The sequence below is a fragment of the Manacus vitellinus genome, unplaced genomic scaffold, assembly GCF_001715985.3.
Source record: "Manacus vitellinus isolate BGI_N305 unplaced genomic scaffold, ASM171598v3 scaffold_1_pilon, whole genome shotgun sequence".
Lineage (NCBI taxonomy): Eukaryota > Metazoa > Chordata > Aves > Passeriformes > Pipridae > Manacus > Manacus vitellinus.
The window spans coordinates 20,262,503-20,279,199 of record NW_021939396.1 but is presented as its reverse complement, the minus strand read 5'-3'; the positions used below and the strand labels follow the sequence as shown (position 1 = coordinate 20,279,199).

Genomic DNA, 16,697 nt, shown 5'->3' with positions numbered 1-16,697 from the left:
ATTGCTCATGAGCATCACAAATATGTATTTTTACAGGATTTGTGTCTTTTCCAAGCTGTTAGAGTCCTCTTGTTTTTCTAGGAAATATCTACAAGTCCTGCCCCTTTACTGAAAGCACCAGTCTTATAACTTTCTGTGTGAAGACTTCTAACAAGAGCAGACTTGAGCTCTGTTGAGCTTTCATTATTGATACTGCAGAAGGAGAAAAAAATCCTATCTGACTTGACATATAGGTTGTTTTAGTTTGCTGTGGCTCCTCTACAACTTCTCTGAAAGAGGGCAGAAGTAGCATCAACCAAAAATGCAGAAATCATTTGCAGGACCAGCTGCACAATGGGATAGTGGGAATAGAAAAATCAGGCAGAAGAGAGTGCAGAAACTGCTGAATCAGATTGGGGAAATTGTCTTATTCTGATTCATGTTCGGAAAAATCAAAGCATAAGTTAAGGCTCCATAGCCTGAAAGAGCACAGTACCATCAGAGCATTCCTAAATCTTGCAGTGGCTGTAATCTCCTGAGTTTGCTCAGAAAAGTGGTGTGGCAATTATAAGAAAACTCCCTAGCCCTGAGAATACTCCTGCCATAGCTCATCTGACAGATTGTGCAACCTGCTAGAGGATTCATGCTTTGGTCAGAGAGGCTGGATTTTCTTTGTCTAAGGTGGAAGTACTGGTTTTCAGTCTTCTTCCAGAGGGTGCCAATCCCAAAACTTCAAACTCTGTGTCACAGCAACACCATTGTAAATTCACTCATCTCCACAGTTCAGAAGGGTTTTCTTCAGCCATATCAGGTGTTTTAAAATGCAGACATGTTTTTGTGCATGGGAAAAAGTAGACATCAAGCTAAATATAGGTTGGAAAGGACTGTTCCAAGTTAAAATTGAAAAACCACATTCATGAGGTTTTCCTTATCCTTGTTAATATCAGGCCTGTTACCGGAGAGGGCAGCAAAGCATAAAAATCCCTTGCCTCACAGTCCACTCAGAAACTAGATATAATGGGAAGAAAGTTTCATAAGTCCAAACACAAAAGACAAAAATCTGAATATTAGCAGCAACACTTTTTATTCTTTCTGCCACTGTGCAGTCCCCACAAATTACTTGAAGAAATTAGCCACAGACCTTTGATGTGTTATCCCTCGGTAGCGTAATACTAAGCATGTGAGATGGCATTTCCAAGGAATGGCGGTCACACATCTCAGATTTAGTATGATTTTGATTTGTTTTCTTTTTTGGATCAAAGCAAAAGTTGGTATATGCTACCTGAGCAGCAGGATACTAGGGAATGATGGTTGCAAAACTAACTCCACCACAAAAGAGCAGTGAATATAGTAGCAATTTACAGGAGCTAAATAATTCCCAAAATTCCTATATCATATTTAAGGCCATAAGAGAAGAAATGGTGTCTGCAGCTATTGTTTCTTTACAATGTCACACAAACATTAAACACATATAAAAGTAACTTAAAACACCACTGTCTGGCTTGGAAATTACCTTGACCCACTGCAAACTAACAAGTTTATCAAGCTCAAACCATTGGTATTTTTTAAGTATACTAGAAAATCCTTTCCTTACTCAGTGTACCTACGCAAGTCTCCTATCTAAAAATGTCTCCTTACTTCTTCCATCCTATTAGCACCTACTTCTCTCTCCCCAAATCAGAATTCCTATCTCCCTGCCATCCCTAATACTTTTTGCCTTCAGCATCTCCCACCTTACAAGTCTCCTGTTAAGGGGTCTAAGGTCAATTCTGACACTTTGCTCCTCCTGGAAGAACCAGCCCCAACATTGTCTCAGGTGGTGCAAACCCCATGGCAGAACAAAGCCAGCAAGGGGTCACCTTGTTTTACCCAGCTTATGGGCACTGTACAGAGTGTATCTTCTGTGGCCAGACTAACGCACATTTGCTTGACAGAGGACAGCAAATACATGTTCAGCTCACTTGTATGTATGGCCAGTTGAGAACTACCTTCACAAACTCAGATTTGTTCAAAGGCACAACAGAAACACAGTACAAAATTTTATGTACGATGTGAGGAAGTTTCAGAATCCCATGACAAAGAGCAGCATTCACCTGGCAGGCGTACGCTCTGCTATTGCTGTTAAGATTAGGAAATATGTGCTCATGCACACATACACATGTAAATACACAAAATATGCAGAGCCACTGCTGCTCCTCCTCTCCTGGCACAAGAAGAGAACTCCAGCTGAAAGTTTCAAACATGAGCCAGACAGTTGTTTAAACAATATTCGGTTGCTACTGGTTTCCAAGTGTAACTAGTGATTGTTTACTGTGTGTGTTGCAACAGCTGTTATGGACATCCCAGAGCCAGCACTAGAACTGCACCAACACTGCAAAGGAAGTCCCACAGTTTCACAGCAAGCACCAAGGGACACAACACAAGTAAAGGAGAAGCAGAAAAACAAGACGCATCAGTTGTGCATTCAGTTTTAACAGCAGCGTGCCAGCTGAGACATGAGTGAACACCAGACCATCGTTTCTGACTTCAGTGTTTGAGTACTTTCATCCTCACTGTGCCAAACCAAAGTGGGCTTATTTAAGAATGGGTCCTCATATATTTTCTGATTCTATAATATGCGACGGAAACCTGAATTTGACATCTAAATGCTATAGAAGTAGAGGCCATGTAACATTAGGAAGAAGTTAGTTATACACAAACATAAGAACCAAAAAAGCTCATCTGCAAAATCAGCAATACCTCCCAGCCCTCTGGTACATTATGCCCCTCAAAACCCAATGAAGATACTTTTGTGTGTCTTCAGATAGAGAGCCTTATCCTTTCTTAATTGAAGTTATATTCATTTTTGTCCACTTCCACAAATAAAAACTTCCAACACAATTCTAGATAGCCACTACCTCCAATATTCCTTCTGCAATGTCCAGTGTCTGGATATCAAGTCAACTATTGCTGTCATCAGCAAGGTAAAAATCCAAAAAGGCTCTCTGGGTTTGGATCTTAAATATATCCTGTCAGGTGGAAAGAGAACACTGTTTTATTGTTTTTCATTCTGCTGAAGCCCTTCTGATAATGCTCCATTTCCTATTTATTCAAGCAAAACAAACAGTTGAGATTACCATTTAGTACACAGAAAGTTACTAAAATTACTGTTAAAGCTTCTAGGTTACAAAAAAATATGCAGAACAGCAAATGGGAAGTTACTGAAGAATTAGAGGAGGGTCACCGATGTTAAGTGACATAGGTACCTAATGTCTCAGTGTTTGTAAGGAATGATGCAGTCACTGTCCTAGGAAATAGAGACTGCAAAAAGAGGAGGTGGATACCCAACTGTATGTGAATATTCAAAGCCACAATCTTGCCAAAAGGAAAAAATGCATCCATGTGCCTATACCTAGGAAAATGTCCAGTGAGAATGTGGCAGGAAAGACCCACCCTGATAAGACCTAAAATCCAATCAAACTATCATGCAAGCTATCATGCAGCATCAACTGCTGCAGCCAAGGTGCTGACTTGGTGTTAATTATGCTAAAACAATCCTCGTTCATCAAAATTTGAATACACTCCCTGCTTTTTGAAGTCTGATTTGAGAGAAAAGCTGATAGCTGGCCTGCAAATGTGTGACTAGCAGTCAATTACTTTATACGATAAATGTCCAGTCCCCTCTCATACAATCAGGTTCTTCTGGCATAACCCTTCTTGGGGTGTATGTGTGGAGATTCCTCCCCTGGGCTGGGGATGCCCCCCAAGGTTACTCCTCAAGGTTGAGAGAAAGAGATCTCCCCACAAGTGTTGGTGTGGGTGTTACCTCAGATCTCTACTTAATAATTATTTCTTTTCACTAGCTTTAATATAACTGCTTCAATAATTGCTTTGTTACAATGCACTATACTACTTCATGCTATATTATACTCTACTAGTAGATTTTTAGCGTTTATGTTGTGTAGTAAATAATTCTGATTAAGATCTTTTGTCTGTTCACCTGTTTGTTAATTTGTCATAATAAATTCATTTATATAAATATATGTGTTTTGCCATCATTAAAACCTGCAGGACAAAGTTGTTTAATCATACCTCTGTAATTCCTTTAAATTTAAACTGTTAATCTGAGGCTAAGATAGGATTCAGCCTCACCTAGACTCCTCTCTAAGAAGGAATTTAGAAAGCAAAGGAGTCCTTTCTGTACCTTGAGACTCACTGTCAAGGCTTTGTTTTTTAATAATTTTGTCTAAGCCTTCCACTCCCACCTGCAACAGAGAATAATGAGGCTCTGGTATCTGAATAGACCAGAGCAACTGCTACTGGAATGGTGTGCAGTGACAGTGCCCAAGGTTCAAACGACTGCAGCTCCTCTTTCTGTTGACCACCCTGTATCAGAAGACAACAGTGGTCCTTCTGGCATTTTTATGAAGTAAGAAGAGCTACTTCCCTTGAGAATCATAGTGGAGGAAAATGCTGTAATTGTACATACTGAACACAATTAAATTTTAATCTCTTGTATCCACCTTGGCTAGCCTGGCAGAAGATATGGGAGACTTCCCTGGGAACTCTGAGGTTTCAAGTACTCTTGGTATCTTCCTGAAGAGTCTTCATAGTGCCTGTTCATAGGAGCATCTTCCAACTCTTGCAATGTGAGCAAGAGCAGGGTGACAGAGCTGAGATTTATGCTGTGTGCTTACCCTTCTTTGTGTACCCTGGAGAACACCCAAATAACTAACTCAGCTCAAATTTGTAAAATTTTTTTGAGGCAGAAAGACTACACTTTCTAGGAAATCTGGTTCAAGAGTTATTTAAAGGTAAGATCAAATACAAACAAAAAGTGCTGTATTTGGGTGTTTTTCCCACAACATCTGAAAATTAAGAACATGTCAAAAATGAGTAGAATGATATGTGGGGGGAAAAGGTCTGAAGGAAAGCCAAATCAAAATCATCTTTTCTATTTTAACAGACTTCCCACAGGTTTTCCTGATACCCAATATTTCATCTAGCTGCATGCCCCCACACACCTGTTTGTATGCATTAAAGAACAAAAGAACCTCTTCTCAAGGCATTAGCCAATGCCCCGTCTGAAGTCCTTCTAGGAATCCACAAAGATTTAATCTTTATCCCTAAACTAATTTCCTTTTATCCAGGAGATAGGTCTAGTCGTTCCTCTTAATTAAAATAAGCATTACTTTGGTTCTGTGGAGATACAAAAGCCACTTTTTCTTTTGCATAGCGGAACATCTCTGTGCTTACTTGAATACTTTCCTACCTCCCTCAAATGGGAAGGAGCAAACACTTCATCACACACTCCTTTGTTGTATATATTTTGGTATGAAACATTTCACTCAGGGTAAAAATGTATGTGAAGCATGGAACAAACATGGAATGCAAACATCAGAATGGGATTGAGACACAACTTGTTACTGACTCTCAACAAAGAGCAAGCAGGTCACTGCACAGCCAGTTTACCACCTGGGACTCAGCGGTGCTGGAGGGTGAAGGAGGGTGCAGGGGCTCATGTACCACACTAAGTGCTTCTGGGTGCACGCTGCTAATGATGAAGCTCCCACAGGGAAAGGACACGGAGGACCTTATGCATCTACTTCTGCCAGATCCTCACTGCCACCCTTGTAGCTTTCACAACCTGGAGAGAGGCCACCTTGTCCCCTGTGACAGCCCAGGGTCAAAGACACAGAGATCACTTTACCCTTCTGCCACCTTCTGCCGAGAGAGTCACATCTCACAGCACACTACCCTACTTGCCATCTCTCTACTCAGCAATTATGAGGGGGAAAAAAAAAAAACATGATCCAAAGTTTCAAGCTACATCCAGGGTATTTGAATTCTCAAAGAACACTGTGCAGCAGATTAATTTGAGGATCTACAAGAAATGATGTGTTAGAGAAAATAAAATCCAAGTCCCATCTAAAATGGTCATGTTAAGTATTGCTGTTTAATACTTAAGCCAGTCATTTCCACAGTCACCTTTTAAAAACTGCTTTATTTTATCTTATTTGACTCTACTGAACTAAAAGCACAGATTCATTTCATAGTCTTGGGGGCAAATTCACTACTTTCTTATCTCCAACTTTTTATTACTGTTATTTTTAAAAGGGTATGTAGTGATAGAACAAGAGGGAATGGTTTTAAACTCAAAGAGAGTAGGTTTAGATTAGATATTAGGAAGAAATTCTTTACTGTGAAAGTAGTGAAGCACTGGAACAGGTTGCCCAGAGAAGATGTGGATGCCCCATCCCTCGAAGTGTTCAAGGCCAGTTTGGATGGAACTTTGAGCAACCTGGTCTAGTGAAATGTGTTCCTAATCATGGCAGTGGGATCAGAACTAGATGATCTTCCAACCCAAACCATTCTATGATTCTCTTAGTAAGGTTATGACGCAGCAAGCTGAAAATAAGAACAATCTTAAACTCTTCTGTTTGGGGATTTTCCCCCTGCCACCTTTGTCACATGCTTTTAACCCAGAAGGCAGAACTGTCTATGCCAGAAACTCCACACATTGTTCAGTGTTATAAATATTTGTGTTTAACCTCTTATCAGCAAAGTATTGTTGAGACCAAAAAAAATTACTTACCTAAAACAAAAGGAGGAAACAGTGCAGTCTGTAAGGCAGGAGAAGACACTGTTAAGTGAAGAAATACAAATACACACATGTCCCGAAAATAACACAATAGAATCCAGCATAAGTTTAATACAAATACAAAAGGAAAAGCATCTACCAGTGTTAGCAATAATCCATGTAGTAAGCACACATGGCAATCCCAACCACTTCCAAAATGGATGGAAAAATACTTTTTACGTAAATTTGCAGCATGAGTCAGAAAAGTTCAGGTCTTCTCCCAAACTACTATTTTAGTTCTGGAAAAAGCAGTAGAGTCATTGTCTCATCTACTCAAAACAGGTACCAACACAAAACCCCCTGTATTTTGGCAACAGTGCATGTTCAGTAGCATTATTCATATACACTTTTGCTCCTGAAATTCAGGAAATGTGCCATGGAACAAGAAGTGGACACTTCCCTTAATATTGTTTATCTGAATCTCCCCTTAATGCTATTACTATTACCTGTGGTAGAATCTCCTGAAACATCTAGAGCTGCTGCCTGTTTCTCTTTTGTCTGTAGCTTGAAGCTCAGTCATTAACATAACAATACAGAATAATACAGAGCTAGTGAGGCATTTTCTTTGGGTTTTAGTTTTGATGGGGAAAAAAGTTTTTATAAAGAAAGAAAAACAAATCACAAAAACGACAAAAATGCAAATAAACAAAAAGACCCACAAAATATATCTCTTGTATAGCCCTCCCCCACCACAGGAAGAAAGATATCTAGATATCTTTTTATTCCTCCCATTTTTCCTTTAGAAAACTTAAAATTAAGTGATCTTCTAACAGAAGTCAACACCAACCTGAATCCTCAGCAAGCTCTCAGTGGATTTGTTGCTCAGCTAAGAAGTGTGGACCATAAAAGGAGAAAGGATGAGAATGAAAGTCCTTATTAACATATTTGAAAAGAACAGCAGGTCAGGAGAATGAATTGTATCTTAATATTGAAACAAAAATGAAGCAGGCATTCTTGAATTAAAATTCTTCAGAACTTTCTATGTCTGAAAGTTCTCCCCCCAGCCAGCACACAATACAAGTCTGAAAGTATGGGAACTTCTCACATGAAATTCAGTTTTGTGTCCAGTTGCACTTTTGAAATAGAAATTCATAAATAAGAAACACAACCTAGTTTGATATGAATGAAATAACATTTTTAGAGCAGTGCTAAAATCTTGGAGACTCAGTCTGACTTTTGCTTGTGTACATACACGTGCAAACACATTTCTGAGATACTGCGAGTGAGCACAGAGGAATGTTATAAACAAGCATTTCTCCATTGCATGCACAAATGGTGTGTTGCAAGTGCAGGGAAGCAGAGGCTGCATGGCCAAAAACGTGGGCTCTAGCCACGAAAATGCAGTCCATGATCAGATCAGCTTTGATTCATGGTAACACCTGCAGATTTCTGGGTTACATTTTACCTACGCTCCCAATAGCATACACACCACAGCGTTCATGATATTCAATCCTTGGCCTCATGCTTCTTCTTAAGAAGGAAAACCACCTTACATCAGAGTCCTTTGGTGAAGGACCACACTAACTCTTGACTGTTATCAGGCTCTGGTCTGCTCTATTTGCTCAAGTACTGAGAAATTTTTCATCTGTCTTTTCATCAACACCCGAACCACTTTTCTAATGCTAAAGGCTACTGTTTGCCAGCAACACAGACTGGAAAAGGTCAGCCTCCTAGATCACAAACTCCAAACCTCTGCTGCTGCAAGGAAATATGTCTGAATTTTATTCATAAGGGCATAATGGCTGACTGTCCTCACAGCTGCGTCCTGAATACACCACATTACTCCACGGGTGCCTAACACAGAGACAGATCATGATCTTGGGTTACATTTAAGGATATAGATGAGTTGCATTAAAATGAGACTGATAGGGATGTATGTACCTGCTCTTACTGTGTTTTTCCTGATGAAAAAGGAGAAGACAACACAGGCACAGAGTCTCCTCTTGTTAATGGTTTCTTGCAAGAACTACAGCATTTGTCTTTAGGAGCTGGATGTAGCAAGGCGTATACTGAATCTGTCTCCCCAGCTTGGTCACTGTCCAAGTTTGCAGAGTGGAGGGGTGGGGAAATTACGAGTTAGGTTGTTCAAATCTACTATACAATAGTCTTGGTAAATATTTTAGCAATATTTGTTTTGAGCAAAGCACCCATTCTGCCAAGCTGTCTCCCTTTGTGTTAGGAGTCCTGCTGTCCCCTAACAACTTCTCCCATGAGATCAGATTACTGGGACAACAGCCAGAGTATGCCTGCTATAACCTATGCAACAGGTAAGGGTAGTGCCAGGTAAAAACAAGGGCCTGGAATGCAGGGTTAACCTGCATGGGCTTGTCCAAAACTTGAAAGTTTACCCTGTTAGATATGGTCAAGGTATATAGCTGGTTGATACGATGCTGAGTGCAGACACAGATGAGTCATGTTCAATACTGTCAAGTAAAGCCGTGGCTCTTGCACAGCACTCCCACGCCAGGGAATGCTGATCTCAGCACACACTTCACAACCCCATTTAGAAGCAACACGGGACAAGGACTAGAAAGGTCTTAAATTCAGTTTGTTTTTTTCCTTTGCATCTTGTATTTTAGTCAGTGACATATACAAACACCTTCAGCTAGAAGCTTAAATACTGCTTTTCGAGACAAACAAAGAAACCAAAGTAAGTATTAGCAGATTTTCTGAGAACAGTTCTCTCTCATAATGAAAGATAAAAGTGAAAGTGAAATGAAGTTAGCAGTAGAATATTTAGAGAAAAAAACACCCCTAGCCTAGCAAGCTCATTCCCCTCTGTATCCCTATCTTCTTATTCTATTAAAAGTGAAGGTTTCTGTCATGGAAGCTGCACTGGTTTGTCTTCCATACTGATCTGTGCTCAGTAAATAGCTGTGGTGGCAGAAAAGTGACTGACTGCTTTCCATTCATCACCACCTGCAGTTCAGTCCCCCTGCCACTTCTCCCACATCAACTCAGCTGGTAGGTTGCTTGTACAGGTGCCTACTAACTTGTTTCAGGTAGCCAAGACTGACTGCTCAAAGTCAGTCCAGGTCATTGACAGAAAAGAAACATACTTTTTCATATTTTAATGATGTTCAATCATTGTGATTGAAAATCATAATGATGTTTTAATGAGGGATGATCACTAATCATCCCTCTTGCAATGTAGCAAAGAGGAATAGGTTTGGGATAATGCCTGGTTTTAACACTGGGCAGCAGTAACATGGAAACCTTCAGTATATTTGCCCTCCCAAGTGACATGTACTAAGTGCTGCCTATACATCTTCAGCAACAGAGAAGGAAAGAACAGCACAGAGGTGCTTTACAGATGAACTTCACCTTCTGCCTTGCAATGCTATTACAGAAATGTTGTCACTCTGCCATAAAACATCTCTCAAGTCACAGTGTGCTAATAAATACTGGAACATGCACAACGAAGTCAGTTTGTTGAGTGAGATTCTTTAATAGCCAAAATGAATACTTATTCAGCTGTCAGTCACACCAATTAAAGGCATTGTGCACAGCTAATGACAATGGATGCACTCCTGTCTTTTACAAAGTTATTTGATCTCTGTTAGAAGTTTGTTCTTTACCATAATGAAAGAACACATAGAGCACTACTGCTATTTGTATTATGAAGCATCTATTTATGTAAGCACAACCATTTTAAATTTAAATTGTAAACAAATAAAGCTGGAGAACTACTGTCTTTGCCAAGCAGGGAGCCTAAACATTGTATATGAAAATCTATTGTATTGTGGAACAGAAATTTGTGTTACTTTTATGTCTTGAGAATGTACTGACCTTGCTCCAACATTTAAGGTATAATTCAGTGCCTGCCTGGACCTCTACAAAATAACTGACTGCTTTTGGTAGCACAGTCATCATGTGCTTTCATAAACATATGTATATGTACATAACCTGTAAAACTAGTACTATGCACCTACTTATCAAATCACCCCTCCTCACCAAAAAGGCCTGGAGTAAAGAAAAAAATAAATATACAATGTCATTTCTGATGGTGTGTTAAGAGAAATACACAATACTGGTATGCCAAAAGATATGTTGAAGCCCTGCAAACATACATTTTTAAGAATTATTTCCTCCAGAACTTCGTTTAAAAAAAAAAAAAAAGTCTTTTGGCAGTTACAGGGCAAATTGCAGACATTCCTCATGGATTTAACTTTCTTTAGCAGACCTGTTATCAGTCTCATCAAGACTAATTAAGACTCAGTAGTAATTGCTGGGTGTCATCTCTAGGGTTATAACAGTCATTGGATCAGAACTGAAGAGAGACTGCTTCTCCCTACAGAAATCACGAAGGGCCTTTTCATTCACTGTCTTTAGCACCTCAGTATGTCTGAATTTAAGAGACTGTAAATAAATGGTATCTTTTTGTTTTCAGAGTACATAGGAAAAACCTTTCTAGAATTTGTTAGGAATACTCGTTCATACCATTTTCTATAGCCTTCCTGAACTCCCCTTACATACCTTAATACACACAGCAAGTGAAGAGTTCTCAAGACACAAACCTCTTACTTGGTCCTTCAAAACATGCCCTCTCTCCAGAACAATTTACTGCAAACAGGGTTACCATGGCACACCAAGTACCTCCCAGAAAACTAAAACAGTATCCCCTCCCTAAAAATGCTGTCATAGTCTGTACTGTACCCACCTGCTCCAAAACACTACTATCTCATAAGAACCACAACAACTGGAAAGGTGTTAAGGGACGAAAAGGGTCTCACAGCACCTTGCAATAGTCAGACACAAGCAAGAGCTATCAAGGCTCCAAGCCTGCCAGAGAAAGATCATACATGCCATGGACCACATTAGAATGCATTTGAAAAGTCATCTAGGTTGCAACAAACCCAAATACATGCCAGATTCTGCACATCACTACAAGTGCAAGATAAAAGAACATGACATTTTCACAGCAGTCATCAATACACTTATCAGTACAAACCACTGACACTACCAAAAAGCATTTACAGTTGCAAAATTCAAGAATGTGTGTAATCCTTCTATTGAGCTCTCACAAAGACTCTTCTGGGAACTGTTGAGAGGGAAAAGATTCACCAGATATGCCACAGGATATAAAAACAAAGCAAACAGTTCTTTCCATGTGAGAAACAAGTTTGTACATGGAGAAAAAAAAAGTAGTAATACTATTATTATTGCCACCCAGGCTTCACAGAGAGCACTCTGTCATCAGAACTCGCTGCTTTACAAGACAGATCAATATGCTAAGAGCACAAGGAAAGGAAGATAGCAAAGGAATCTTGAACTCAGGAGGTAGGATAATATTTCAACTCTTTCATATAAACTATTTGACTGAAATATTCAAAACTTACCTGATGTAGCTTTTGAAAAAAATCTATGAAGATGTCATTATTGGTAATATTTGAATCCAAAGTAACTGAAAAACAAGAGGAAAATTGGGAGAGAGGAAATCAAACTTGTCAAAAAGCAGAAAAATATGGCTAGTGTCTCAAAACAAGATGATTAAACAGTCATTGCTACTTTACCCATCCTTTGATTTCTGCATAGCTACGTTTATCAATCTGTTGTTAAACCACTGAAGCTATGAACAGGGCAAAATATATGTAATGTTGTTATTCTCCAAGTAATTCCTCAGTAAGATTCTTGGCTGCATAACTCCATGTCACTCATGTCCAGTAAATTTAAAAGAAACTGTTGAATACTCATGTGAAAAAGATATAATAATCACTAAGTAAAACTTTAAAGACTAATCTTGAGTTTTGGGTTTCTAAGTCTTGGCACAAAGTATCTGAGGCCAGAGGCTACAAAACCTTGTTAAGCTCATCCCCTTGCATACCCCTTTTGGATAGTTGAAACGGATGATTTTTTTTTCCCTTGGCTTACATGAAACTCACAAGATGCATTCTGGGGATCCTGTGTTTATAACACAAGGACCTGGTTTATAACACAGCACATTGCACCTGAGATATACTTCTTCTACAAACTCTTGTTATAACTCTCACAAGTCTTCCTGGAAACCTTTGAAGGGAAGAGGTTTGTGCAGAACTCAGGTCCATATTACACTTCTACCTGTCCAAGTGCCTGTCTCTTTTTGCTTCCCTCTTTTACCCACACCGGGTCCCTCATCAGCTCTGGCAGTTGTGAACAGCGGGGGTGGGTCGCTCAGCTCACTGATCTGGAAGGATAGAGAATGGGCAGACTGCCCATTGCTATGGAGGGAAAGCAGGCACGACACTGCCTGAGCTGCAAAACAGACAAAGGGAAGATTCGAATCAATGAAGAAGCATTCATAGTTCCCAAGAAGCTTTCAGCGCTCTCTTTTTTTGACAACAAGACATGGAGGCACAGGGTACCCACCCAGCACCCCCCTCAGGGCCCACAGAAAGGGCAGAGCCTTTGTCAAGGCAGTCACCAGAAGACACCCCAAATGAGCACCTCTTTTGGTGAGTTCCACATTTTTACAGCCTTACCACTTCTGAGCTCCTGTTCCAGGCCAGAAAAGTAGCATTGCATTAACCTTATCAGCTAGGTCTTATACACTTCATGGGCAAACATGATCTGGTTACAGATGTCTTCTCTTTCCAGTATGTTCATAGAGAATTCCTTTTGTCTGTACCCACAGAACTACTTTTTACTGGCTGGTGACTTTTGCCCTTCACTTGTGCTACCTCAGAGGCTTTTATTATTTTGTCTGTGAGAGGTGGTAACTTTTATCAGATCATCTAATATTGACAAAAAAAAAAACCACAAAACCCAACTAAACAAAAAAACCTCAAATCAGAGAATCTTTCAGGAATACAAACTATCTGAAAGTTCGATTCTTCCTCCAACTATATTAGCTGGCTAATATGTGCATGATGACTCTGTACAAACCCTATCTCATTTATAAACAGACCAAAAAGTACCAGACAATCACGATTCCATTACCTTACAGTTGACATCAGGCAGCTCAAATATAGGCTTAGGCAGCATTTGGTCACTTGGAAGACAAAAATTCTCTACTATAGGCAAATTATCTCAAGCTATGTTTACCTTCTCAAAATGCACATTACTAAACCACATCAAAATAGAGCCAGTTTGCCTGGAAACATTCTTTCACCTAAATCAAAACAATATGTCATCTGATCGGTAAAATGAGACTGCCTACTGAATGCTGAGACATTACTACTAATTAAATTTATGCACCAGTATTCAACTCAGCAATTAGTGTCGCTGAATCACGTGAAAGATGACATTTTCCACTCCGGCCCCTGCTGCTCAAGTCTTTCACATGACTCCAGCAACTGAAGTGTGAAGGAAAAATGAAGTTTGTTACTGAAAGAATTAGCAATAGCTTTTTTTTGTCTGTTATCTAAAAACAGGATTGAGGTGTATTTTCACAACTCCACTTTCCCCGCACTGGCAACACTGGTATCTCCAAGTTTTTGATTATTAGATATGTGTGAATCACTCTGAGATACACAATGTAAAAGAGTTAGATAACACTACATGCTTTGGTTTTATGTAAAGCTGACAGCAATAGAGTGGGTTTTATCTTCAAAGCCCTTAACATGCGTGATCTTCCTCCAGGGACTGAAAATTATTATCTCTGCTCTACAGGCAGGCAAACTGAGGAGATACAGCAACAGAATTTGCCAAGAGTCTGACAACAAGGAGGTCCTCTCTCTTCCCTCTGTGTTCAGGCCATGCCTCACCTACACAAAGTGGTGCTGACTGTTATCATCAGTTCGCACAAGCCAAGACTCCAGCCTACTTAAAAAAATAATTAATTCATCTCAGTGCCAGCTGCTGGGTAAGTTTCTCGAAAGGCGTCCTCAAGATTTGGGCCACAGAAAAGAGAAACTTCTCACAACCAATTCCACTTTTTCACATCTCAAAGAATTAAAGGAAAATGCCCATAAACTTTAAGCGTGTATTTGTGTATGGTGTTAAAAGCCCAGACAGGATGTTCCAGCCTGGTGGAAGAGGTATGTAGTCTTCATCCAAGATTTCCACCTAAAACAGATAGAGCAGCTTCCCTAAATATGACAGTTTTAAGCTCTAAGACCTTATATCTGCAAAACGAGGAGTAAAGACACAGGCCATAGTTGGGGCTGTTTCTTTTTTATCTTTCTGCAATGAATATTCCCCTCCTCAGTAGGAGATACTATCGATTTTAAAGTGTAGTTGACCAAAATTATCTTCTACTTATGTCTCCCATAGGCTTGTCTTTTGGTGTGAGGTCCTGCCTATGCTGTCTAGATCAGCTGTTTCATCCAGGGTCACACTGGAGGTGTGCAGATGCCAAAGTCAGACAGAATAACAGACACATAAGTGTTAAACTGAAAAAATAGAACAGCATTATAATTTTACAGCTATTATGTATGGATTATATACAGAATGAACAGGCCTATGGGCATTTCTTTCTCAGTCATCTGATTAAATATTTAAAAAAAAGGAGACTATTCTAAGACAAAAATGCTTAAAGATGTTCTATGTGAAAATAAAAATTTATGTATGCAGAAACTGTCAAACATTCTGGTACATGACTGACTAAATGAAGCTTTAAGACATTTTCTGTATTTAATTACTTTTTACCAATTGCTTTATCATGACTAACAGATTTTTCTTTAGAACTGTTTCCCCAACATTCATTTATAGTGATCACAGATGCTGCTAAGTGACTCAGTAGAGGCTGATATCATGACCAGAATCCATCAGTGTTGCATTTCACTCTTAACCCTACAGAAGACACTTCCTATTTCCTCCCTGCCTTGAAGTAACTCGGTGAATACTCCAACAATTGCAAGAAATTGTTGCAAGAATTTCAGTTCCACAACAGAAGTAGGTTAATGATGATATTTCCTTAGTAGGTTAGTTATTATGATATTTCTTCAGAGAGGGACTCACTAAGTGGCTGCCAAACTGAAAACCCAAATGCAAGCAACACAACATCAAAAGGCAGAAACCAGGAAGAGCCTGGATTTTCAGCAGCTATTCGATTTCAAGGAAATCCAGTAACATTTTTAATGTACAAACTGCTGTCCTGGTGATCTCTGCCCTCGCTCTTGAAGCTTTTATAACTTAGCTGTTCTTGCAAGAGGGCCTTGCCTCTCCATAAAGTAGAATAAAGCCCCACAGCTCTACTATTAGGGGTGCCCTGGTCAGTGTGCAGTCCCCAGAGAACTAAAACCAGAGGAGAGCACGACTACAGTACAGAGCACTGCCTGGCTGTCCTTGGGTGAATCTAGGCCAAAGCTCAGATCCTTCAAATGCATGTCCATCTGCCATTAACATTCCACCTGAGGCTGTTCAAAGTCATTTGCAGAGAATGGCTACCCAAATCCCAGTTCAGCAAGTGCAAACAGTGCTGCCCTACATGTGTGTGGTTCATCCAAAGCAAAGGGAAACATCCTTCAGCTGTCCTTCCTGCTGTTAGTACTTAATACCTAAATACCCAAGACAGAGGAGGGGACAGAATCTGGATTTCCCACAGCTGAATGCTCTAGCTCCTAAAAGGAGGGGCAAAAGGGGAGAAGGCAGAGCCACTTCTGGACCCTCTTACAGCCTATACAAAGCCCCATCTCCCAGAGGAAGTTCAAGGTTGTAAATCCTCAGACCAAGACAAGACCTTCTGGCAATCCACAGCCAAGTGCCTATCCCCACAAGAGGAGAAGGGCAAAAATTGCCCAGCTCCCCTCAGCGTATCTGCCAGCCTTGCCTAAGGAACTCATTCTAAGCAAGATGTCTTTTAATATATCACTCTTGGTTGTTCATACTTCCTTCTGTACCATTTGCCTTGGGTCCTCAGCTTAAGGCTGAGAAACCCATTTGGAAGTAAGTCACCAGGAGGTAAGTTGCTCACAGTCCGTATATCTGCACCTCCCCATTTAACAGTGTATCCAAAACCTTATATGCTCCATCACAACTCAGTGTCTCTGAATAGCTGCTCCCTTCAGACAGTCCTTTTGAAGAGAACAACTGCTCTAGGAGACAACAAGAAACAGGGTTTGGGAGTGTCAAACAACAAAAACACTCTCAGATTATAAAGTGATGGGAAATAGGAAAATGCACAACAGAAGAAAAGGGGCAGATAAAGCACAGCACTACAAATAAGAATTATGTGTCTTGA

At 39.9% G+C, this 16,697-nt stretch overlaps 1 protein-coding gene across 1 annotated transcript in view; it reads right to left on the bottom strand.

Moving 5' to 3' along the window:
* Positions 1-16,697, bottom strand: part of SNX31 (sorting nexin 31) — a 29,039-nt gene that overhangs the window by 9,992 nt on the left and 2,350 nt on the right. Inside the window, 3 exon segments of the mRNA XM_029959280.1 lie at positions 2,877-2,987; positions 11,938-12,002; positions 12,695-12,829. Coding sequence (XP_029815140.1) covers positions 2,877-2,987; positions 11,938-12,002; positions 12,695-12,829 — 311 coding nt within the window.